We start from the raw sequence: 26,522 nt of genomic DNA, 5'->3' as shown, positions 1-26,522 counted from the left end.
AAGGGTCCAGGCCAATTGGCAAACAAAGTATTTTAGCCCAAGAATTGGCTGATGAACTTCTTCGGCTAGCTGGGAGATGGGCCTAACTCGAGGCTAACTCCAGGCTATCTGATGCTTGCTTCGGGACAGAGACGTTAGCCAGCAGTAGCCTCTCGGATTGCAGCTAGCTACCTGTGATGGTCCGGTGTAAAGGTGCAGAGTTTGCGGTAGGAATCCGGAGATGTGGTAGAGAAAAGCAGTCCGATATGCTCTGGGTTGATATCGTGCTGTGCAGACTGGCAGGAATTGACCGGGCTGAGGCTGGCGGATGTCCGAGTTAACGGGGATGACCGCTAGCAGTGGCTGACTACTAGCTAGTTAGCTGGCTAGCTTCTGGTGGGGGTTCCCATTCTAAAGTATAAAAATAGCAGATCCGTACCACTTTGGGTGAGGCGGGTTGCAGGAGAGTATGTTCAGTCCATAGATGGAAAGTGGGATTAAAAATATATGCGAAATAAATACGAAGAAAACAATATATACACTGGATGGGACAAGACAAAAACAGACGTCCGACTGCTACGCAATCTTGGACTAAGAAAAATTAAGATAAATAGATATTATATAAGATATTTTGTTTAGCTTATTCATGAGGACTTGTCCTCTCTGACAAACATTTGAACAGGTGGTTAGTATGGTGGTTAGTTTCAAAACTCTCCTCCTCTCCACAAATCAAAATCAAATCAAATGTATTTATATAGCTCTTCGTACATCAGCTGATATCTCAAAGTGCTGTACAGAAACCCAGCCTAAAACCCCAAACAGCAAGCAATGCAGGTGTAGAAGCACGTGGCTAGGAAAAACTCCCTAAAAAGGCCAAAACCTAGGAAGAAACCTAGAGAGGAACCAGGCTATGAGGGGTGACCATTCCTCTTCTGGCTGTGCCGGGTGGAGATTATAACAGAACATTGGCAAGATGTTCAAATGTTCATAAATGACCAGCATGGTCAAATACTAATAATCACAGTAGTTGTCGAGGGTGCAGCAAGTCAGCACCTCAGGAGTAAATGTCAGTTGGCTTTTCATAGCTGATCATTAAGAGTATCTCTACCACTCCTGCTGTCTCTAGAGAGTTGAAAATAGCAGATCTGGGACAGGTAGCACGTCTGGTGAACAGGTAAGGATTCCATAGCCACAGGCAGAACAGTTGAAACTGGAGCAGCAGCACGGCCAGGTGGACTGGGGACAGCAAGGAGTCATCATGCCAGGTAGTCCTGAGGCATGGTCCTAGGGCTCAGGTCCTCCGAGAGAGAGAAAGAAAGAGAGAAAGAGAGAATTCGAGAGAGCATACGTAAATTCACACAGGACACCGGATAAGACAGGAGAAGTACTCCAGATATAACAAACTGACCCTAGCCCCCTGACACAAACTACTGCAGCATAAATACTGGAGGCTGAGACAGGAGGGGTCAGGAAATACTGTGGCCCCATCCGATGATACCCCCGGACAGGGCCAAACAGGAAGGATATAACCCCACCCACTTTGCCAAAGCACAGCCCCCACACGACTAGATGGATGTCTTCTTCAACTTACCATCCTGAGACAAGGCTGAGTATAGCCCACAAAGATCTCCGCCACGACACAACCCAAGGGGGGGGCGCCAACCCAGACAGGAAGATCACATCAGTGACTCAAACCACTCAAGTGACGAGCCCCTCCTAGGGACGGCATGAAAGAGCACCAGTAAGCCAGTGATTCAGCCCCTGTAATAGGGTTAGAGGCAGAGAATCCCAGTGGAAAGAGGGGAACCGGCCAGGCAGAGACTGCAAGGGCGGTTTGTTGCTCCAGAGCCTTTCCGTTCACCTTCACACTCCTGGGCCAGACTACACTCAATCATATTACCCACTGAAGAGATGAGTCTTCAGTAAAGACTTAAAGGTTGAGACCGAGTCTGCGTCACTCACATGGGTAGGCAGACCATTCCATAAAATTGAGCTCTATACGAGAAAACCATGCCTCCAGCTGTTTGCTTAGAAATTCTAGGATATGATTAGGAGGCCTACGTCTTGTGACCATAGCGTACGTGTAGGTATGTTCGGCAGGACCAAATCAGAGAGATAGGTAGGAGCAAGCCCATGCACTGCTTTGTAGGTTAGCAGTAAAACAGCATCCCTTGCCTTAACAGGAAGCCAGTGTAGGGAGGCTAGCACTGGAGTAATATGATCACATTTTTGGGTTCTAGTCAGGATTCTAGCAGCCGTATTTAGTACTAACTGAAGTTTATTTAGTGCTTTATCCGGGTAGCCGGAAAGTAGAGCATTGCAGTAGTCTAACCTAGAAGTAACAAAGGCATGGATTAATTTTTCTGCATCATTTTTGGAATGTTACGTAGATGGAAAAAAGCTGTTCTTGAAACAGTCTTGATATGTTCATCAAAAGAGAGATCAGGGTCCAGAGTAACGCCAAGGTCCTTCACAGTTTTATTTGAGACGGCTGTACAATCATTAAGATTAATTGTCAGATTCAACAGAAGATCTCTTTGTTTCTTGGACCTAGAACAAGCATCTCTGTTTTGTCCGAGTTTAAAAGTAGAAATTTGCAGCCATCCACTTTCTTATGTCTGAAACACAGGCTTCTAGCGGGGGCAATTTTGGGGCTTCACCATGTTTCATTGAAATGTACAGCTGTGTGTCATCCGCATAGCAGTGAAAGTTAACATTATGTTTTCGAATGACATCCCCAAGAGGTAAAATATATAGTGAAAACAATAGGGGTCCTAAAACAGAACCTTGAGGAACACAGAAATTTACAGTTGATTTGTCAGAGGACAAACCATTCACAGAGCAAACTGATATCTTTCCAACAGATAAGGTCTAAACCAGGCCAGAACTTGTCCGTGTAGACCAATTTGGGTTTCCAATCTCTCCAAAAGAATGTGGTGATCGATGGTATCAAAAGCAGCACTAAGGTCTAGGAGCACGAGGACAGATGCAGAGCCTCGGTCTGATGCCATTAAAAGGTCATTTACCACCTTCACAAGTGCAGTCTCAGTGCTATGATGGGGACTAAAACCAGACTGAAGCATTTCGTATACATTGTTTGTCTTCAGGAAGGCAGTGAGTTGCTGCGCAACAGCTTTTTGTAAACATTTTGAGAGGAATGGAAGATTCGATATATACCGCTAGTTTTTTATATTTTCTAGGTCAAGGTTTGGCTTTTTCAAGAGAGGCTTTATTACTGCCACTTTTAGTGAGTTTGGTACACATCCGGTGGATAGAGAGCCGTTTATTATGTTCAACATAGGAGGGCTAAGCACAGGAAGCAGCTCTTTCAGTAGTTAAGTTGGAATAGGGTCCAGTATGCAGCTTGAAGGTTTAGAGGCCATGATTATTGTCATCATTGTGTCAAGAGTTATAGTACTAAAACACTTGAGTGTCTCTCTTGACCCTAGGTCCTGGCAGAGTTGTGCAGACTCAGGACAACTGAGCTTTGAAGGAATACGCAGATCTAAAGAGGAGTCCGTAATTTGCTTTCTAATAATCATGATATTTTCCTGAAAGAAGTTCATGAATTTATTACTGCTGAAGTGAAAGCCATCCTCACTTGGGGAATGCTGCTTTTTAGTTAGCCACAGATGGCCCAACCAACCCATTGCTTTCTATGGTGCGTATTGCCCAGGAGGGCCACCTGGTTAGTATCAGCTGCACCGTGTAGAGTTTCCCAGTCTCTCAGCTCACTCTGACATGGACCCCTCGTTCCTCTGACTCACCTATGCCTAGCTCCCCTCTTCAAATGCAGCCTCAACCAGCTCTTGGGTTCCTCCAACATTCTACCAATGTTGTCTGGGGTTCTTTTAAATGTTACATTTCTGCAAGGAGGAGTTTACACCTGTAGAGCCCAGAACTCTGAGGGGAATAGCAGCACAGAGCAGGAGCTGGAGATTACATGTGAGTACAATGCAGCATCATCACCATCATCATTCTATTATCATTATGATGAAATATTAAAACATGTTCGATTTCCAATATAAACATTTTCCATTATGCATTCTCTCTACTATGACACCTACAGACAGCCCCAAATATGTGATGACCTCTGCTCACCCTGACACGGTCCTGACTGAAAACAGCTAGCTGGTTCTTACCTGCACGGCTCGTTCCGACCTCCATGCAACCACCTACACCTGGATCCAGATCAGTGCAGGAGAGACCAGGATAGTGGGGCTGGTCCAGAGGTTGATGGTGATGTCCACAACCCCATCCCATAGTGTACTGTACAGCTGTACTGCCTAAATCCCAACAGGTTGAAGTTAAAGTCAAGTGTGAGTACATCTCTGTCGATGCTTTATGACAACTTCCCCTAGGACATACACCCTATGTAGATCTGAGAGGAATGAATAGATGTTAATTCAGGTACCCATTTGGGAACCAACGTAAACTGGGACGTGGCGCATGGAACGCAAAAATATTCTTAGAAATATTTAACCTCCACACATTAACAAGTCCAATAGCTCAAATGAAAGATAAACACCTTGGTCATCTAGCCAGCAAGTCAGATTTCTAAAATGTTTTACGGCGAAAACATAGCACATATTTATGTCAAACCACCACCAAAGACACAGCTAATTTGAATTAGCCACGTTGAACAAAATATGCAATCAACAACCGCAGGATTAAAAGAAAAATAATTCACTAACCTTTTGAAAATCTTCATCAGATGACAGTAATAGGACATGTTACACAGTACATTTGTTTTTTTCAATAATATGCAATTTATATCCATAAATCTCTGTTTACAATGACGCCATGTTCAAAAAAATGCTAGTCAGATGTCCGGAGAAATGATGATATCTGCCGGAGCTAACGTCAGATAACAAGCAATACACATCATAAACTTTGACTAAATATACATGTTCTACATATAGTTAGAAAGATACACTTCTTCTTAATGCAACCGCTGTGTTACATTTATTTTTAACGTTACAGAATTCGTTCAAATCAAATCAAATCAAATTTTATTTGTCACATACACATGGTTAGCAGATGTTAATGCGAGTGTAGCGAAATGCTTGTGCTTCTAGTTCCGACAATGCAGTAATAACGAGCAAGTAATCTAACTAACAATTCCAAAAAAAACTACTGTCATACACAGTGTAAGGGGATAAAGAATATGTACATAAGGATATATGAATGAGTGATGGTACAGAGCAGCATAGGCAAGATACAGTAGATGATATCGAGTACAGTATATACATATGAGATAAGTATGTAAACCAAGTGGCATAGTTAAAGTGGCTAGTGATACATGTATTACATAAGGATGCAGTCGATGATATAGAGTACAGTATCAACGTATGCATATGAGATGAACAATGTAGGGTAAGTAACATTATATAAGGTAGCATTGTTTAAAGTGGCTAGTGATATATTTACATCATTTCCCATCGATTCCCATGATTAAAGTGGCTGGAGTAGAGTCAGTGTCATTGACAGTGTGTTGGCAGTAGCCACTCAATGTTAGTGGTGGCTGTTTAACAGTCTGATGGCCTTGAGATAGAAGCTGTTTTTCAGTCTCTCGGTCCCAGCTTTGATGCACCTGTACTGACCTCGCCTTCTGGATGGCAGCGGGGTGAACAGGCAGTGGCTCGGGTGGTTGATGTCCTTGATGATCTTTATGGCCTTCCTGTAGCATCGGGTGGTGTAGGTGTCCTGGAGGGCAGGTAGTTTGCCCCCGGTGATGCGTTGTGCAGACCTCACTACCCTCTGGAGAGCCTTACGGTTGAGGGCGGTGCAGTTGCCATACCAGGCGGTGATACAGCCCGCCAGGATGCTCTCGATTGTGCATCTGTAGAAGTTTGTGAGTGCTTTTGGTGACAAGCCGAATTTCTTCAGCCTCCTGAGGTTGAAGAGGCGCTGCTGCGCCTTCCTCACGATGCTGTCTGTGTGAGTGGACCAATTCAGTTTGTCTGTGATGTGTATGCCGAGGAACTTAAAACTTGCTACCCTCTCCACTACTGTTCCATCGATGTGGATGGGGGGTGTTCCCTCTGCTGTTTCCTGAAGTCCACAATCATCTCCTTAGTTTTGTTGACGTTGAGTGTGAGGTTATTTTCCTGACACCACACTCCGAGGGCCCTCACCTCCTCCCTGTAGGCCGTCTCGTCGTTGTTGGTAATCAAGCCTACCACTGTTGTGTCGTCCGCAAACTTGATGATTGAGTTGGAGGCGTGCATGGCCACGCAGTCGTGGGTGAACAGGGAGTACAGGAGAGGGCTCAGAACGCACCCTTGTGGGGCCCCAGTGTTGAGGATCAGCGGGGAGGAGATGTTGTTGCCTACCCTCACCACCTGGGGCGGCCCGTCAGGAAGTCCAGTACCCAGTTGCACAGGGCGGGGTCGAGACCCAGGGTCTCGAGCTTGATGACGAGCTTGGAGGGTACTATGGTGTTGAATGCCGAGCTGTAGTCGATGAACAGCATTCTCACATAGGTATTCCTCTTGTCCAGATGGGTTAGGGCAGTGTGCAGTGTGGTTGAGATTGCATCGTCTGTGGACCTATTTGGGCGGTAAGCAAATTGGAGTGGGTCAAGGGTGTCAGGTAGGGTGGAGGTGATATGGTCCTTGACTAGTCTCTCAAAGCACTTCATGATGACGGATGTGAGTGCTACGGGGCGGTAGTCGTTCACTATGTAATAATATGAGACGGCGCTCAGAAATTAGCATTATGTCTCCTCTATCTCGGAGTCCACAGAAACCCATAATGAACACATAAATATTCCCTTACCTTTGATGTTCTTCGATCAGAAGTCGTGGAAGAAGTTATACTTACCAAAAACTGCGTTTGGTTTTCAAGTCTGTGTCTTTAGGTTATCAAACACGACAAATTCCGGTCGAAATGCAGGCAAAATTCTAGTGGATGCGCATCAAAACTTCAAAATTACATATTATATGTCGACTAAACTGGTCAAACTAAGTGCCGAATCGAGCTTTAGCATGTTTTTAACATAGAAAACAATCCTTAGCGTGAACAGACAAACCTACACCGTTTGGTGAATCTTGGAACAAAGGGAGCTCCTGACCCGACGCATGATCCGGAGGTTTCAGCCCGCCAAAACTCGAGGGAGCGCCCGATTCTCACAATGAGAGGCCCCACTGAAAGAGGACATCGCGCTGAAGAGATAGGAACTGTTCCCAGATCTGTAGCTGGTTGGGAAGGGTGGGGGCGATGACGTCAAAGTTGGCCCAACTTTTCTGTTGTCAAGAGAGAGTTTGGAAGAATGGATGCCCTGAGAGTTCTGCTTTACATAGAGACATAATTTGAACGGTTTTAGAAGCTTTAGAGTGTTTTCTATTCAATAATAATTATTATATGCATATATTAACAATTTTTGACAGATTTTCTTTCTGTTTACTATGGGCACGCAACTCCTCCAAAGGGGGCGGTAGTCAGCCCTATCCTTAACAGGTTTTAATAAGGTGATAATTCCACCTGGCCTATCAGAGGGCAAGATAGAAGGAGAGGAACCATACTGCCTACTGCAATCCTCTCAGATCTACATTTGGGATCAGAGTCATTATTTTAAATGTGTTCAGGTCCTCTATTACTTTCTGGATTAAAGACATATGTGGTTATTTGTGTAGAGCCTGAACTTATATTCTTCTAATAGTATAACTAAAGACAATTCAATACAAGGAAAATACAAATGCATCTTTCTATTCAAATGTATAAGAATCGTTTTATTCCATTATCTTCCATCACAGATAAGCCAAAGCTCACAGAGGTCATTCACAACATGACCAATAGGTGGCAGAGTGATGGGGGAAGCCCTGTGGCACCGACCTGCCACTGTCAGAGTTACCCCCCTTTCAACAGCTACAAGTGGTACAGGCTGGTTGAGGAAAGGGAGCATTTCATTATTAATCACCAGAACATCACTGTCCACCCGGACAAGCCCGGGACGTACTACTGTGTCGCCACCAATGACATGGGGTGGGTGGGGGGGGTCTGAAAGAGTCAAGCTGTTTCTCAACCGTGAGTGCATAGTGACTGACAGCCACTTTGGAAAATCAAAAGAATACAGTGACTTATTCACAACTGGTTAACATTTTTACCTCAGTATTTCTATCTCACTTTTAATATTCAAATGATGCCTACACTCTTAGAAAAAATGGTTGCAAAAGTGGTTTTCAGCTGTCCCCATAAGATAACCCTTTTTGGTTCCAGGTAGAACCCTTTTTGGTTCCAGGTAGAACCCTTTTTGGTTCCAGGTAGAACCCTTTTTGGTTCCAGGTAGAACCCTCTGTAGAAAAGGTTCTACATGGAACCCAAAAGGGTTCTTCGTAGAACCAAATAGGGTTCTACAAAGGGTTCTCCTATGGGGACAGCCGAAGAACCCTTTACAGTTCTAGATAGCACTTTTTTTTCTAAGAGTGTTGCATATCTCATTCTCCCCTGATATGCTACCTAAATGTGTGAATCAATGATGATACAGGTCTTAAAAACCATCCTTCAAACTGTGAAATTGATTGTATGCATACAGTAACACAGTATGTAACAACATTTTGGTGGCATTGGCATTTAGTCACAGTTCTACACAAAATGCCAGACTGTAGCCAAAATGTCTGAATGGTCCAATATTGACACACTTCTCTTTATCATGTCTCCTCCCTCTCTTCTCTCACCACAGGAAGTGTCTTCCATGTCCTCCCTCGTCCTTCGTTTCTGCTGTGTTCCGCTTGTTCTTTTACTCATCTTTTTGGTCTACACGTGAGTCCTCCTTCAACACTCACTCACGTCACTCCTCTTCTTTATAAAATACATATATTTCTTAATCATACCTGTTGACTACAGTTAGCAATGACTGGAAACTCACCACAACACCACTGTTTGTGTGAGATGTCCACTTTTTGTTTAGCGTTTTTTCAGACACAAGGGAAACAAATCGATCTAGCAGGGGAGGGGACATCAAATAAACTGCCATGTTGTGTTCACTTTGGTTTTCTGGTACTGTTGCATTTCACAAATACTGCATTATTCTCTTCTATTTATTCTGTAGTTCATTTTGTGAAAACCCCTAGTTAATTGTACATGTTTGTGTGTGTATGTGTGTGTACACCTATGCCTGTGTGTCTTCTTACTTGGGTGTGTGTCATTGTCAGGGCTGGCGTAATGGCACAAGTGAGAACCTGGTGAGTGAAGGGGGTGCAGCAGCATCAGACCCCCCGGAGAGCAGCAGAGATCAGCTGTGACCAGACGGCCCGTACCACCCAGAGCCCCTACCCCAACCGCAGCATCCCCATCCCAGCAGGACGTCGGGTCCAGACAGCACGTAAGAGCATCAGGCATGGTGTCACACAGACAAGAACACACTGTAGACAAACACACATAAGCACCCACGTTTGCATGCACACACACACAAACACAGACACACACGTCTGGATGGGGAGACATACGCAAGTCTCAATGAGTTCATTTAGCAGGCCTCCCTCACTCACAATGGCATTCCATTATACTAGTTACTGTAGATCACCACTACTTTCTGTCTCATTTTGAACATCTAAAGGAAGATATAGTCCTGTCAGCCTTGGCAGAGTGATTCAATTGGTTTGTTATTTCTTTAAAGGTCGACCTCTGACATGTACACTGCGTAGTGTTCTGAAGGTACCAGGTGGAAAGCAGGTGAGAGAAATCCAAAAATGTTTTTGAAGGGGTTAAATATGGAAGAAAGAGGCCTTTATATGCTGTATATACTGTAGCTCTGTAGTCAATCAATGACTATTTACAATCATTCAGTATTCAGTACTCAGTAAGTCATGAATGACTGAGCATAGCATATACATTGTACAGTCATGAATGAAGGGATGAATGAACTATTTCAATACTTGACATTATTTAAATGCAATCTGTCTAATTTATTCAGGGTCTTTCACCTAGCCATCCAATCAGAAACAAAGATGGACACACAGGACACACGCAGGAACATGAAGTCAACTATGCCTCGCTGCAATTCAGGGGCCAGGAGATGTAAGATTGACAATTTTTCTGAGAATGTGAGGAAGGCAGATGAAACCAGAATAGGTTCAAATTAAAACTCATCACATTGGCATCACGAGTGGTGCAGCGGTCTCAGGCATTTCAGATCTGGGTTCCATCACGGGCTGTGTTGAAGCCGGCCGCGACCAGGAGACCGTGAAGTGGCGCACAATTGGCCCAGTGTCGTTAGGGTAGGGTTTGGCCGGCCGGGATGACCTTGTCCCATCGCGCTCTAGTGACTCCTTGTAGCTGCCTGGAGCATGCACGCTGAATTCGGTCTCCAGCTGTACAGTGTTTCCTCTGTCATGCTGACTTCCGGCTGACTTCCGGGTTATGCGAGCAGTGTGTCAAGATTCAGTGCAGCCTGGCGGGGTCGTGTTTAGGAGGACGCATGGCTCTCGACCTTCGCCTCTCCCGAGTAAGTACGGGAGTTGCAGCGATGAGACAAGACTGTAACTACCAATTGGATATCACTTAAAAGGGGTAGAAAGTACCAAAAAAATGATAATAATAATAATAATAATAATACTTTTTTACATTGACAGCTACAGTACGGTATCCATTTTAGGGCACCCCTAGGCTCAAGCCTAACGTTTTGAGGCTGATGGTGTCCTAAAATGGACACCGTACTACAGTACCATAGAGAGCATTCTTCAGTCATTCCAAACAGTGAATGCATATGATGTGGGAAAACATACAAATGACCAAAAATACATCATACATTTATATTATCCTACACTAATGTAGTAATGTATTGAAACCACTACTGTGAAAATGACTCTAGTAGTTGACCAAAACGTACATAGGGAAATAACCTGATGCGACAACAAATATGAGTCAAACGCTTACAATGACACAACTTGTCTTCCAGGGGCAGCTTGGGTCCTAGAGACCAAGCGAGAGAGGGTGACGTCAATGCTAAGGATGCCAAGCCAAAGCTGAAGGAAAAGGTCAGTCAACCGTAGTAAAAAATGTGTAAACCAAAACAATGGGCAACATCACACATTAGCCCTTATGCCATGAAGTTACACAGTAACTTCTTTGATCACCAGAATGTTATTATTCAGCTTTACACTGTAACTGCAGCTAAGATAGGCCTGCATATAATAATGAGTGCTTTTTAAGGAAACTAGTCAAATTATGATTCAATTGAATTATTTGAATAGTTACTCTGTAACTATGTAACCACATGTCAGTTCAACTGAATATAAAGTTAAACTGAACATTTGGAATGGAAACTTTGAAGTGATGTGTTATAATCACTTTGTTGCAAATATACTAACAAACCAAAACGCCACTGTTACTGTCACGACTCCCGCCGATGTTGGCTCCCCTGCCTTGGCGATCGTTGGCACCGGCCTACTAGCCGCCACCGATCCCTTTTTCCTTTTCTGTTAGTTTAGTCTTATTAGTTGCACCTGTTCCTATTTGTGTTTTCTTGATTTTCTAGTCTATTTAAGCTTGTTAGGCCCGCTCTAGTTTGTGCGGGATTATTTTGTGGTCATGTTTAGTGTTGGATGTGGTTTTGTGCTCCGGACCGTTTTACCCTGTGTTTTGGGTTGGTCAGTGTTTTCCGCCCTGTGTTTGGGCATGACCGTTTGTGCCGGAATAAATTACCTCGTTTTCTTGAACCCTCTGCACCTGACTCCTACCTTCCACTCCTTGACAGGATCCTGCACCTTTTACTATGGAGTCAGCAGGAGCAGCCGCACCTCCTCTCCCATCGATGGAGGAGAGGGTCCTCCATCACACCACCATTCTTCACCAGATTGGGTCGGCTATGGATCCGATGATGGAGAGGATGGACCGATGGGAGAGGAGTGGCCGTCCTACCTCTCCTCCAGCGCCCCTTCCACCAGCACCACCAACCCCTGCTTCAGCGTCCGGCTCCGGTGCCCTGCGTCTGGCCCTCCCCAGGGAGTACGATGGGACGGCGGCTGGGTGTCAGGGGTTTCTCCTACAACTGGAGTTGTACCTAGCTACCGTTCGTCCGAGTCCCTCAGGGGAGGAGAGCGTGAGCGTCCTCGTCTCCTGTCTGACTGGGCGAGCCTGGAGTGGGCCAACGCAGGGTGGAATGGCCCAGACTCGGCGAGAGATCACTACCCCCAAGTTCACCCACCGATTCCGGGCTGTGTTCGACCACCCACCGGAGGGCCGAGCGGTAGGTGAACGGCCGTTCCACCTGCGACAGGAGACGAGGAGCGTGCAGGACTTTGCACTGGAGATCCGGACCTTGGCCGCAGGGGCGGGGTGGAACGACAGGGATTTGATGGACCACTACCATTGTAGCCTCAGGGAGGATGTCCGCAGGGAGCTAGCGTGTTGGGACACCACCATCTCCCTGGATGAACTGATTGACATGTCCATTCGTCTGGACAACCTGCTGGCTGCCTGCGGGCGTCCAGAACGGGCCCTGTCGATTCCACCTCCAGGCCCTCCTGCTCCCATCCCCATGGAGTTAGGGGGGGGCTGCATCGAGGGGGACCGGAGGAGGAGTTTCCTCCTGCACCAGTTGTGGTCGGCGAGGACACACTGCCGATCGGTGCTGGAGGAGCTCGTTTGGGAGTCGGGAACGCAGGCAGAGCACTCCTCGTTCACCCCAGGTGAGTCAGCACCAGACTCACCCAGAGCTTCCTGTCGGCCATATGTTTTTGCTAACTTCTTTTCCTGGGTTTTCTCCCTCTCTACAGCATAAGACGCTAGTCGATTCAGGCGCAGCTGGGAACTTCATGGATCGTGGGCTTGCGCTAAGGCTAGGGATTCCCCTGGTGTCGTTAGACCAACGTACACGTTGTCCCAGGAGGAGACAGTGGCTATGGAGACATACATTACTGAATCTCTGGGACAGGGGTACATTCGGCCCTCCACGTCACCCGTCTCCTCAAGATTCTTTTTTGTGAAGAAGAAGGAGGGAGGTCTGCGTCCGTGCATTGATTATAGAGGTCTAAATTCAATCACAGTGGGGTTTAGTTACCCACTACCTCGCATCGCCACGGCAGTGGAATAATTTCACGGGGTGCGTTTCTTCACAAAACTGGACCTTATAGGAGTGCGTATAACCTGGTGCGTATCCGGGGGGGAGATGAGTGGAAGACCGCATTTAGTATTACATCTGGCCATTATGAGTACCTCGTCCTGCCATATGGGTTGAAGAATGCTCCAGACGTTTTCCAATCTTTTGTAGACAAGATTCTCCGAGACCTGCACGGGCAGGGAGTGGTAGTGTACATCGATAACATACTGATCTATTCTGCCACACGCGCCGCGCACGTGTCTCTGGTGCGTAAGGTACTTGGGCGACTGCTGGAGCATGACCTGTAAGTCAAGGTGGAGAAATGCGTGTTCTCCAAACAAGCCGTTTCTTTCCTCGCATTTCCACCTCTGGGGTGGTGATGGAGTGTGACCGCGTTACAACCGTGCGTAATTGGCCCGACTCCGACCATGGTAAAAGCGGTGCAGCAGTTTTTAGGGTTTGCCAATTACTACCGGAGGTTTATCCAGGGTATTGGCCACTTTTTTTTTCAAAGAAGCTCGGTCTGGCGGATTGAAACTATAATGTGGGGGACCGGGAGTTGTTAGCTGTAGTCAAGGCTCTGAAGGTGTGGAGACATTGGCTTGAGGGGGCTAAACACCCTTTCCTCATCTGGACTGACCATCGTAATCTCGAGTATATCCGAGCAGCGAGGAGATTGAATTCGCGTCAGGCTAGATGGGCCATGTTCTTTACCCGGTTCCGTTTCACCATCTCATACTGGCCAGGCTCCCAAAACACGAAGGCCGACGCGCTGTCCCGCCTATATGATACCGAGGAGCGGCCCATCGAGCCGACCCCCATCCTTCCACCTTCATGTCTCATGGCACCGGTGGTATGGGAGGTGGACACGGAGATCGAGAGGGCATCACGGTTGGAGCTTGCACCCCCTCAGTGTCCAGCAGGGGCTCAGTACCTGCCGCGGGGTGTCCGTGATTGGTTAATTCATTGGGCCCATACTCTACCCTCCTCGGGTCATCCTGGCATCGAGGGGACAGTGCTGAGTCTTATGGGGAGTTACTGGTTGCCCACGTTGGCGAAGGACGCAAGGTTTTATGTCTCCTCCTGCTCGGTGTGCGCTCAGAGCAAGGCTCCCCGGCACCTGCCTAGAGGGAAGTTACAGCCCCTCCCCGTACCGGTGGGGGACATTTTGGACCCTTCACTTCTGAGCTACTTCCACCGCCTCTACCTGGATCGCCCGGCACCTCGCCCCCCAGGTCGCCCTCGAGGCCGGTGGTGGCGCGCTGCGTGAGCCGTGGGTCAGGGGGGAGGTACTGTCACGACTCCCGCCGAAGTTGGCTCCCCTGCCTGTTCGGGCAGTGCTCGGCGGTCGTCAGCACCGGCCAACTAGCCGCCACCGATCCCTTTTTCCTTTTCTGTTAGTTTAGTCTTATTAGTTGCACCTGTTCCTATTTGTGTTTTCTTGATTTTCTAGTCTATTTAAGCTTGTTAGGCCCGCTCTAGTTTGTGCAGGATTATTTTATGTTCACGTTTAGTGTTGGATGTGGTTTTGTGCTCCGGACCGTTTTACCCTGTGTTTTGGGTTAGTCAGTGTTTTCCGCCCTGTGTTTGGGCATGACCGTTTGTGCCGGAATAAATTACCTAGTTTTCTTGAACCCTCTGTTCTCTGCACCTGACTCAAACGTTCCACTCCTATTCATCCGTGACAGTTACTGAAACAGAATATTGAGGTAAGAGTACACAGATATCCTGTAAATTATGTAATTCTATTGGTGGTGCATCTTACATCATAGAAAATGTGTAGTAGGAGAAATACTGATGGAAAAAAGAGCAAGAGAACGTTTAGAAGGACGTTTGTACAGACAGTCCAGCAGTAGCAGAAGGGGTATCACAACCGCAAAGAAAATGGAAAATTACTTAATGTGTTTTACTGGACCTTGATGTTAGCACTTGATAGTCTGGAAAAGGTAAATTAATTCACACAGCCTTAAGATATTTGCTAAGAATAATTTACAAAAAAATCTGCCTGCCCAAGACAGTTAATATTCTCCAGGTTTACAAAATATCAACATTTGAGCTGCTTCATTCGGGATCCTTTTTGTATAAACCTCTTTCTATATTTAGACTGATAAGTGCGATGACTACGAGAACATTAAGAAAGCGTGTGCTTTGAAGCCCACCATTGAGCCAAACATGGACACAGAGACAAGGAGAAGTGAGGATGACGTGGAGATCAGCTACTCTGAGGTCACGTTCAGAGCAAAGCCAGGACACCAGACAGTCTGTAGTTCTGACCCTCGCCACTGCAGGGCAAGCCACAGCAGCAGCTCAGATGAAGAAGACTACACAACCCAGTATACTGATGTTAAAATATCAGAGGAAGTTTCATTCATAGTCAAAAAATAGTATTAAGGTTTGTAAATATCTGTAAATATTTGTATCACACCCAGTCAAAAGTGTGGACACACCTACTCATTCAAGGGTTTTTCTTTATTTTTACAATTTTTTGGAGGACAGAGGAGCCTCTTAAAGAAGAAGTTACAGGCTTGTGAGAACCAGAAATCTTGCTTGTTTGTAGGTGACCAAATACTTATTTTCCACCATAATTTGCAAATAAATTCATTAAAAATCTTACAATGTGATTTTCTGGATTTTTTTTCTCATTTTGTCTGTCATAGTTGAAGTGTACCTATGATGAAAATTACAGGCCTCTCATCTTTTTAAGTGGGAGAACTTGCACAATTGGTGGCTGATTAAATACTTTTTTTTGCCCCATTCTATGTGGGAACTCCTTCAAGACTGTTGGAAAAGCATTCCTCATGAAGCTGGTTGAGAGAATTCCCAGAGTGTACAAAGCTGTCATCAAGGCAAAGGATGGCTACTTTGAAGAACATAAAATATATTTTCAACACTTTTTTGGTTACTACATGATTCCAAATGTGTTATTTCATAGTTTTGATGTCTTCACTAATATTCAACAATGTAGAAAATAGTACAAATAAAGTAAACCCCTTGAATGAGTAAGTGTGTCCAAACGTTTGACTAGTGCTTTATATCTGGATTGTTAGCAATAAAAACACATTCATGTGCCAGTTGTTGCCTTAACTGTACTTTTTAAATAATAAGTCAGACCAAAATGGCAGGAAACAGAATTTATTGACGTCATTCAAAGTGGGTTTGAACATCGTGTGTTACATCAATGCAATATGTGCTTACTTGGCTGTCAAAATAGAAATGCTTCACTGTTTAGGAATTCCCCATATTTCAGGATGTGCTATTGTGTAGATGCTATGCAACTGACACCATGTTTTAATATTTGTTCAACATTGTAATGTACATCATTACTGTCTTCTTACTTTACATAATTACTGCTTCATGCTGAAATTACTGGCTGCTTGTAACCTATATTCACATGTATTCATTGCAAATACATTTTTAAAAAACACAAAAAAAACATTAATAACAAAAATACAACATGTTGAAGTGATTCCTAACCATCACACACAATTTGTAAGTTCATAAATACACATTTTCTGTAACACTAAGTTACATATTCATAGAAGCGGAACAACTCAGGGGAAAACAAACAAAAATATCACACTCTTAAAAACTGTTGCGAGATTAAATGGAATTAATTGAAAATGTATGTAAGGAAAGACACTAATCTATAAAAACACAGTTAAAAAGTCAGAATAAAAATAACATACACAAAGCCTAGTGAAAGTCTACACACCCACTGCACAGTCTTTACATTTTGCTGCCTTAAAAAAAATACATTTGATTGTTTTCCTACGGATGTACACAACTTACACAACATTTTAAAAGTGAAAGAAAAATTATAAAACATTTTCCAAATGAATAAATAAAAACATTTAACGGAGCTCTCTTAATTACATATGTTTTCACAACCCAGAGTAAATTCTTGGTGGAAGCACCTTTGGCAGTCATTAGGGCTGTGAATAATTTTGAATTAGATTCTAACAACTTTGCACACCTCATAGGGCAACATATACACATTGTTTTTTGTCAAAACTTCTCAAGCCCAGTAAATTTGGTTGGGAGTCATTGATGGACAGCAATATTCAAACCTTGGGCTGGATTCAATCCGTATCACTGAAGTATCACAGAAGATCTACTTAAAAATGTCATTTCAGATAAAGCCGACATTTGCCGCGTTTAACGTGAATGCAGTCTCCGCGAACGCGGGAACATTGCCTTTAAATTTCAATCAAGCTTTAACACGGATCTTCCGGAGACAGTACAGGTGCATCAAAGCTTCGACTGAGAGACTGAAAATCAGCTTCTTGATTTGATTTTCATTTGATTTGACTTCGGCGATACAGATTGAATCTGGATTGAATCCAGCAGATTTAAGTCAGGACTGAGACTGGACCATTCAGAAACACTCAACAGCTATTGGAAAGCCATTCTTGTTTGTCTTTGAGATTAAAATGTGTCTAACTGACTCACTGAAAAATACAACTCTATCCCAGTGTTTGGTATTCAGAAGACTGGGAGGGTTTTTAGCTGGGCTTTGCTACTTTCATATTTATTATGATCCTGACAAACTCCCCAATCCCTGCTGGGGTCAAGCATACCAATAACACGATGTTGCTGCCACAAACAGGAGGATCAACAACATTGCATTCACTCCACATTACTGGCCTGTATAGAAAAGTAAAAAGAAGGAAGCCTGTGTTTGATAAAAAACACTCCAAATCATCCATTCTGTTTGCTACAAGGCTGTTAAGTAATACTGCAAGAAAACACGGCAAATAAATGACCTTTTTGTCCTAAATTAAAAACCACAGGCCAAATCCAGAACTACACAACACAGAGTGAAACCCTCTGCATTTTCAAGTATTGTGGATTGTACTGACATATCTGCTTTACAATCAGGGACAAGGTTTGAATATTGCAGTCCATCAATGACTCCCAAACCATATTTACTGAGCTTGAGCTATTTTGACAAAAACAATGGGTGTGTGTTACCCTAAGAGTTGTGCAAAGTTCGTAGAATCTTATTCAAAATGATTCACAGCTATAATAGCGGCCAAAGGTGCTTCCACCAAGTATTACCTCTGGGGTGTGAAGACATACGCAATCAAGACATCTTTGTTTTTTTTGTTCTATTAAATTGTAAATAAAACAAATTGTATAATTGTTCTTTCACTTTGAAAATGTGGAGTTGGTTGTGTAGATCAGCAGGACAAAATCTAATGTATTCCTTAATTGGATTTCATTTGAAGCCAAATCCACTAATTTGAAGGGGTGTCCACATACTTGTATATATAGAGATGAAACTCTAACTAATGAACAGACACTGTAGAATAACTGGTGTTAAAAAAAGGTGGACATAGTGTTTCTACAGTTTGAAAGGTGGCGATGATGTCTCTGCAGTGCATTATGGGTGATTTTTCACAACCTTGCACTAGTTTATCTGCACATAAGCTTTACTCCCTCTATACAGCAGCTTACTGTGCCTTTATACTCTCCTCCTCTTCCTTCTATCTAACTGAGGTTTTCCCTAATTTGCCTCAGATATGACCTGACCATGACATATGTTCCCATACCTTACCTCCTCTTCACCATTAGAGGAATCTTTCTACTCAGAAAGCAGTGTCACCTCATCCACAATGGTTTCTGCTGTGTTGTGCTGCTCAGATTGTCCCAGTGGAGCCTTTGTAGACTCCTGGACACTGAGGGCAGAATTAGTCATGCCCTGTAGCTCTGGCAGTGCAGAATCCTTTGCAACTTCTTCTTCCCCATCACTCTTGTGCCCTGCCTGAGTTTCTTCTAAGACTTTAGCTCCATGGTCTTCAGCGTGATCCCCCTGCTCCAGAGCAGGATTGGCCTCCTTCTTCCCAGCCCCTCCCTCGATACTACCTGTGGAGTGCAGACGGATCACTGCGTACTCTGCCGTTTTGGAGGCGACTCCCCTGATCTCTCCCTCCCCCTCACCCTGCTTGGCCACCTTGGCCTGGAGTTTGGAGAAGTTCAAGTTGGCGTAGTGGAGTAGGTCTGTGTCATCAATTTCCCTGTCCACTGTCCTGTTGGGCCCGAGGGCCTCATCCAGCATGGCTTTATTGGCATAGACATTGTCCTCCTCCTGAAAGAGGGCCTGAGGGGTAAGCATCACATTAGACGGGTTTATAAGCTAACTGGCAGAGTTTTTTTTGTGTGGACTCCTATTAGCTGTAACTGCCTGGTGTCCACACAAAACACAATGCAAAACAATCACATGAGCAAATCAACCACGGGATAGGAAAGGCCTAGTTGTTCGTTAGTTGTTTAACATGAGATCCAGACAATATGGCTGCAAAAGACTCAATTACAGTAATGAACCACTGCAGCCTAAACTGACTTGAGTTCCTCTTCATGCACACAGTTGATTTTTTTGCATATTTACATTTTTATTTCCACCAGCCAAGCTACCTCCGATCTTTCACTGCAACAACAACACCAGTGCTGAAATGTGTGCGGCACCTAGGACATGTAATATCATGCACAGTCTCCTGCGAAATATGTATATCAATGCCTTTCCACATTGTTAAGACTGTGAGCACATACGCATGTACAATGTCGGAATGTCGGTGTAGTTACTTACCTCATCAGTCACTATGAACTCTGCTGTGTCCTTCTGTCTTTTGTTTGGTGATTGCCTGGCTCTCCTATGCCCGAGAGCAAAACAACAGAGATGTTAAGATAATGTCGTCAAATACCAGTCCAGACAAACATTGGACCAATCTATCCAAATAGTCTTTTACATGATCATACCTGCCCTGGCCCCTGTGTCAGTCACTTACTTGCAGATGAGAAGCAGTGGGGTACATAGGAGCATCATCACCCCTGCCCCCACACCAGCCCCGATCAACAGAGAGATTAGGTGGAAACCTGCACAATCACAACATAGAGAAAACAAATGAGGTGTAAAACAAGCACCGCCATTGCTTCTTTGTATTAAATATCCGTCTTATTTGGCAATGTGAGAGCTTGGGACTATGAGGTTCTATCTGCATAAAGATGTTTCTGAGATAATTGGCTTTAAAGTTCCGAATCCTCATTGGTTTGAATGGTGTCAGACATTTTTTATCTTGGATTATTTTGAACTGAACAACATGAATAGGGGTATTTTTACTATATACATAGAGAACATTGAACCGAACAAGGCTATGTCAATAACTCAATTTTGACAAAAATAAAGATAGACCCTTATAGTTCCAAGCTCTTGTATGGTTAATGGGACCGGGGGGACTGTTAGGAACTAATTCTGTTGTAGAGCAGGACAAACGTCTCCCATCTGTACCTTCATATGTTTCCATTGATGTTAAGTTAAATGAGAAGCTGTCAAAACCATCAATGTTGGAGCTGAGGCAGACCAGACTCGGTATTTCCTCTTCCTGTGATTGGCGGATGGTGAGGGAGCTCCTCAGGCCTGCTAAGCCCATTGGTTCCTCCCTGATGATGGTGTTAGTGGAGTGATTGACAGACTCCCCAGCCAATTGCCACACCACTGTGGGAGCAGGGTTTCCAAAGCTATCACAGAAACATCTGATCTGAGATGTAGCTGAAATCCTGATGCAGCGAGAGGTGTTCTGGATCTCTGAAGCAACTACCCCGAACAGACAGGGGGGACACAACTATTGTTAATAGTTCATTCACATAAATGAGTGATTGTGATTCATAAATCAGTAGAATAAATACTATACAGTACGTACATGTCACATCGATATTGATGGCCTCAGAGTTCTGCAGTCCATGGACATTCTGAGCCTCACAGTAGTACTGTTCATTTGAAAGCCTGGTTACATTGAAGATGTTGAGGTTCTCTTCAGACCCTACAATGTCCTTCTCCCATCCCTCAACTCTGTACCAGGTGTAGTTATTCACTGGTGGGTTGGCATTGCTGCTGCAAGTCAGAGTCACAGAGCTGCCCTCTGCTACTGAGCTAGAGGGACTGACTGACACTGAGGTGTTCTTGGGGGGATCTGGAAGAAAACAGTGTATTATACACTTCTCAACAGTGGTGTTAGTCTGCCTATCCATACTTCCCATGCTACATGTCTGTAATTCTATACAATAAAGCCAGCTGTGAGCCAGATTCAGTTGCCATACCTAAGCCAGATCCTTTCCACAATAAGGGCCAAACTTGGGCTGGCATATACTGTAGATGTGGCCCAGTTACTACTTTGAATTACACCAGAAGTGGGCCGTATCCATCTTGATAGGCTAGGTCTAGCTTTTTCATGGCAATGATCTGGCTAAGTTATGGCAATCAAACCTGGCCCACTTTTGGACCGTAATTCCAAGTGTTTACTAGGCCACATAAACACGCCGGTGGATTGTAAATGGGGGCTGGATTTGGGCAATATTAATTTTGCTTTCTAGGTTTGTCTTCGGAAACCCTTCATTTGAGATAAAACACAAATCTTGACTAGATTGCCAATGGCAATACAGAACAAACAGCCATGCATAAACATATTCACACTGCCATACAAACTCAACAACAGGCTTCAGTGATGGAGGTCCATTGACACACACACACACACACACACACACACACACACACACACACACACACACACACACACACACACACACACACACACACACACACACACACACACACACACACACACACACACACACACACACACACACACACACACACACACACACACACACACACACACACACACACACACACAGAGTAAAGATTCATGGTTGTCACGCAACAGGACAATGGCTCACTGTCATTGGACCAGACAGTCTGGGCACTGGCGTGAACCCATGACCCAGACGTTGGCCACACACCAGGTGTGGCTGGTCACAGCAGCTGGATGTGTGCCTCAACACAGAGTCATATTCAACCAGTTATAAATAGACTGTTTATAGCATCTTGGTAACACAGCATCTTGGTAACACTTTACAATAAGGTTATGGATTAGAATCAACTATATTAGTGAAAGGTTCTAGATGTACCGTTTCAAAATGATGGCTTAAATATGACATGTTCCTTTACCATTAGTAAATGATTACCAAATGCATTGACACAATTTAACGATACATTAGTTGATGCCAAATAATGTAGCCTTATGGTAAAGTGTTAGCAGCGTCTTGATGCTTCTATGTTTCTGGCCCTACACTAGGAGCTATACTGTATTATACCCAGGGATGGAAATTAAGCTAGCACACTAACCCGTGACTAGTACTTTTCAGACCGTGCTACTAGAAAATGTGCCCGACTAGCCCGCCAGCTACTGACATTTTGTCTTTTCAAATATTGCGTGGCACATATTTTGGACCCGGGCTAGTAAAAATTGCAGTCTACTATCCTGGCTGGCCAGTGCCCAAAATCCTTAAATTACATCCCTTATTATACCATTGCAAAAGTATAATGTATATAACTTACATTGAATATCCAGCTGAACAACTGTGGCTTTTTCCACACCAAGGGCATGCAGTGCTTCACAGCAGTACTCCCCACTATCACTTGCTTTACTGTCTAAGGTGAAGCTCTCTCCAGATCCTAAAGTGACAGCCTCAGTCCCATTGACTCTGTACCAGGTGTAGTTTTTCACTGCTGGGTTGGCATTGCTGCTGCAGGTCAGAGTCACAGAGCTGCCCTCTACCACTGAACCAGAGGGACTGACTGACACTGAGGTGTTCTTGGGAGGGTCTGGGGGAAAGAAACAATAGATATTGTATGTCAAGAGTCAATTTAGTGTGTGTTATGATACTGTCCATCGTTGAAAATATTGTTCATATTTGGTTTCATTGTGTACATACATATTCCATCTAGTTGAACGACAGATGAGTTCTCGGCTCCATGGTCATTGATGGTTTCACAGTAGAAATAACTGTCATCTGCTGGTACCTGGACAGTTAGCATTCTGCTAGCCCCCACTGTTGAAACCTGTTCTCCAATAACTCTGTACCAGTTGTAGCTCCCCACTGCTGGGTTGGCATTGCTGCTGCAGGTCAGACTCACAGAGCTGCCCTCTAACACTGAATCAGAGGGACTGACTGACACTGAGGTGTTCTTGGGAGAGTCTGAGGGAGAGTGCACAGAAAGTTGTCAAATTCTATAGAAATAAATAACTTACCATACAAGAATCAAACTTACCATGCATGAATCAACTTACAAAGAACAGTGACTGTCAGATACGTTTTGGATGATTTATCACTCTTGCCAGCTTGTCGTTTGTACAGCGCAGTGCAGGAGATCTTCTCTCCATGGTGGACATGTGAAGCGGTAAAGTTCAGGATAGAAGTTATGACTCGATTCGGAGTCTCCTGCAAATCCTCCACACTGTCACTCAGTGTGGGGGTCCATGTCAGAGTTGGAGGGAGTGAGGGACAGGGGGCTGCGGCAGAGCAGATCAAACTCACTGAGGCCCCCTCCATCACATCCACTGTTGCTGGACTTAGAGTGGGTTTGGATGGATACTCTGAGGGAGTAAAAAAAAAAGAAGACTTATTACATGAGCAGTGCATTAAATACAGCCCGTTCAAACCTGCAACTTAAGTGAACACAACACATCACAAGACAGAAATAGCATATTCTAATGATACCCTACCTTTTACATCAATTGTGACACGTCCTGGAAAATTATATTTCAGAGCATTGTCACATTCAAGTCTGAAACAAAAGTAGTCATTGAAATAAGATGTGAAGTCATTCAGGATGGTGGTGCATTCCTTCTGCTGCAAGTTCCCAGTTAGATTCCCTTGAATGGTGTTTAAGCCTGTTCCTGTGAGACTAGAATCAAACACGTGTACTCTTCTCCACCCTTTCCTCCATATTCCTTTACATGAAGCTGTGAGGGACGACTCATATCCAGATCCCAGTGTAAATGAGCAGGGAATGGCCACACAAGATCCACTGAGAGCCTCTATATTCTGAGGCATCAGAGCTGCAAAGTCTAGGCACAGAACACCTGAAATACACACAGCAAACTATTAGACTGGGGTGTTAGGTTCTTTTCAACTTCACTAGGTTGTTGTTTTTTCCTACAAACCGTAAAATAATATGTTGGCTAGTTATTTAGCGATGTGCAGAATAATCTGGCTAGTATTTTGGGGGGATGTAGCAATGCTAGTAGTGATGGATTGTATAAACTATCGCTTTAAAAACCAAGTGCAAATGTTTTTATCTCAATTTGACATTATTTCTGGCTAACAATAAAGCAACTTACTGTAATAGTTTTTTAAAATGTAAAAAAAAAAAAGAATTCTCAAGCAAGAATTTTGCTAGGACTTTTGCTAGGACTGTCTTGGAGTTGGGAAGGGAACAAAATGGTGCATTAACCACAGTGTGGATCAATCCACCTGAGCAGAGAATGGATATCCAAGTTATTGGCAGATAGGTTTGAAAAGCTCTTTGTTATTGGTCTATTAACTTGACCCCCCTGGTGATGTCACCAGTGAAGCCAAAACTCCACCCACGCAAAACCTGCTGGTTAGAAGGTCCTGTATTTCAACCAGCAACTATCAGGAAATAACACCAATCACATTTTTACAGTGTTAGTTCATCAGCTGTTGTATAAATATGATACAAAACACAGGAAAAACTGAATGTTGACTGCGCTGGGCTTTTAATAAGGATCAGAAAACTAACCATATTTCCATCCAGTTTTCATGAGAGTAAAGTCATATCGTATTAAAATAAATAATGAGGGCAGTAGCTAGGGTTACATTCAATTGGCGACATATTTTCATGCGAATATTCTAAAATCCGATAAATTTCCCACCAGTGGTGTTTCCACCAAATGGACTTGTTGCAGATAGAAATCAGTGCATGATGACATAGTGCACACAACATGTACTTGTTTGCTTACATTTTCAAGTACCAAATAAAAATCTAAAGTTCATAGTGTTTCCATCGCATTCTCATATTTTCTTTATGCAGATTTTTAAATATTCACATGATAATGTGTCTCCAATTGGATGGAAGCCTAGCTACAGATAACCTATAAAATGTAAATGGTAACCGTGCAATGGGAGACGCCAGAAAGCAGTGCATCAGACCCAGCCTTTCCCACAGCGACCCACCTTGCAGTAGATAACCAATGAGGATGAGTCTTTCAGCTCCTGTGATGTGCATGATTCTCTGTATCAGAAATGGCAAGATGAGCTCACTGTCTGGACAGACAGACACACACACTTTCAGTACATTGTCTTATTTTTTTTTAAACATAAAACTAACAGTGAAAATAACTTTGAATTCAAGTTAAACACATCAAAATGTTGACATTTTAGTTTTGATTTGTCATTAATAGAATGATTCCACACAGATTGAGTGTAGAGAACTGAAACCACATTGACCCTATTTTCCACAAGACAGTGTGAGTTTTCTTGCTTTTTTATTTGACATGTTGGCTACACCACAATAATTTGTATCAGAATGAGATTTGAATCATAGTAATATGAACATATCTCACATAATAAATATAGAATAAAAAATACATGATTCAATTATACCCTAAAGCCAATGAAGAAGATGTGTTGATTCTGAGTAGGTATAAATACCTAAATTGAGCATAATAAAGTCAAACAGGTTCATGTTTTGGGTGTAGATTCATTTCCATTGAAAATACTGACCAATGGAAATGTATTAAGTGTATAGAGCTATGAGCTGATTAGGTTGATTTTGGGAAAATGTAGATTTAGCCTATACCTGACACACTAAAGAAAATCTAACCTAGTTGAACTTGACAATATCTACAATTCGATTTTAATTTGATGCAATAAATATCTGAAATGTGTTCCCAAATCCAACTCATCTGAAAACATCAACACCTGTGAACATACACTTTAACATGTTGCACTCCACATTGCAAAACCATAACAGTCACATTAATGACCATAACAGAAATAGTACAAACGTTAATAGTGTCTGAGACCTCTTACCAGTATTCACGCGATGGTCGTCTGTTCAAATCCAATGCACAATTCAGGCTTTATAAATGACACCTGAAGTGGTGTTCTGTTGTCCAGCTGCCTGTCACTGTAGTAGACAGTCAGAAGAAGTGGCGCTGCTGTTTGCAAGACACAGACATTTCCTTCACTGAATAAGCGTCAACCCCCAAGCGCTAGCCTTCCTCTGTAATATCAAATGATCATCAGATTTTTTTACTCATATTTATCAGTGAGATACATCAAGCTTCACAAGGAGGGCAACATCCACTGATTCCTTTAAATGTATACAGATATATAATCCAGTGGCTAGTATGTTACACAGAAAGCTATAGCCCCTTGCATTATTTATCTTTACTTCTCCTTTCTATATTTAAAGACACAAATGTAATGACATATTCAAGTTTCAAGTTTCAAGTTCCAGATTAATGGGGCAATAACTGTTCAAGACATATGTGGCGGATGGATATTAAACATTTGACATTTTGCATAACTTCCTGCTTTCCATAGCTACTACCTCAATGGGCTACATTTCAAAGAAGGTTTAAAAGCAGACTTTAATGTGGATATCATAAATGTACAATTCAAAAGGCTTAGAAGAAGA

The 26,522-nt window shown here is 43.6% G+C and overlaps 1 protein-coding gene across 2 annotated transcripts; it reads right to left on the bottom strand.

The window, feature by feature from the left end:
* Positions 1-18,055: 18,055 nt before the first annotated feature.
* On the bottom strand, positions 18,056-26,262 carry LOC112223027 (sialoadhesin-like). Of its 2 annotated transcripts, none has more exons than XM_042304531.1 (11): positions 25,913-26,262; positions 25,055-25,144; positions 23,581-23,940; positions 23,146-23,451; positions 22,790-23,053; positions 22,413-22,679; positions 20,719-20,988; positions 20,307-20,612; positions 19,807-19,894; positions 19,608-19,671; positions 18,056-19,121 (listed from the first exon to the last, which is right to left on the bottom strand). In XM_042304531.1, the coding sequence occupies exons 2-11, from the start codon at positions 25,104-25,106 to the stop codon at positions 18,606-18,608; spliced, it is 2,493 nt and encodes an 830-aa protein (XP_042160465.1). In that variant the 5' UTR covers positions 25,107-25,144; positions 25,913-26,262; the 3' UTR covers positions 18,056-18,605. The 2 variants fall into 2 exon arrangements, with proteins under 2 accessions (XP_042160465.1, XP_042160466.1); XM_042304532.1 differs by having other exon boundaries at positions 25,055-25,112.
* Between the last annotated feature and the right edge of the window lie 260 nt (positions 26,263-26,522).

The sequence above is a fragment of the Oncorhynchus tshawytscha genome, linkage group LG23, assembly GCF_018296145.1.
Source record: "Oncorhynchus tshawytscha isolate Ot180627B linkage group LG23, Otsh_v2.0, whole genome shotgun sequence".
Taxonomy (NCBI): Eukaryota; Metazoa; Chordata; class Actinopteri; order Salmoniformes; family Salmonidae; genus Oncorhynchus; species Oncorhynchus tshawytscha.
Note: the sequence above shows the minus strand (reverse complement) of the source record. Positions and strands in the feature narration are given on the sequence as shown.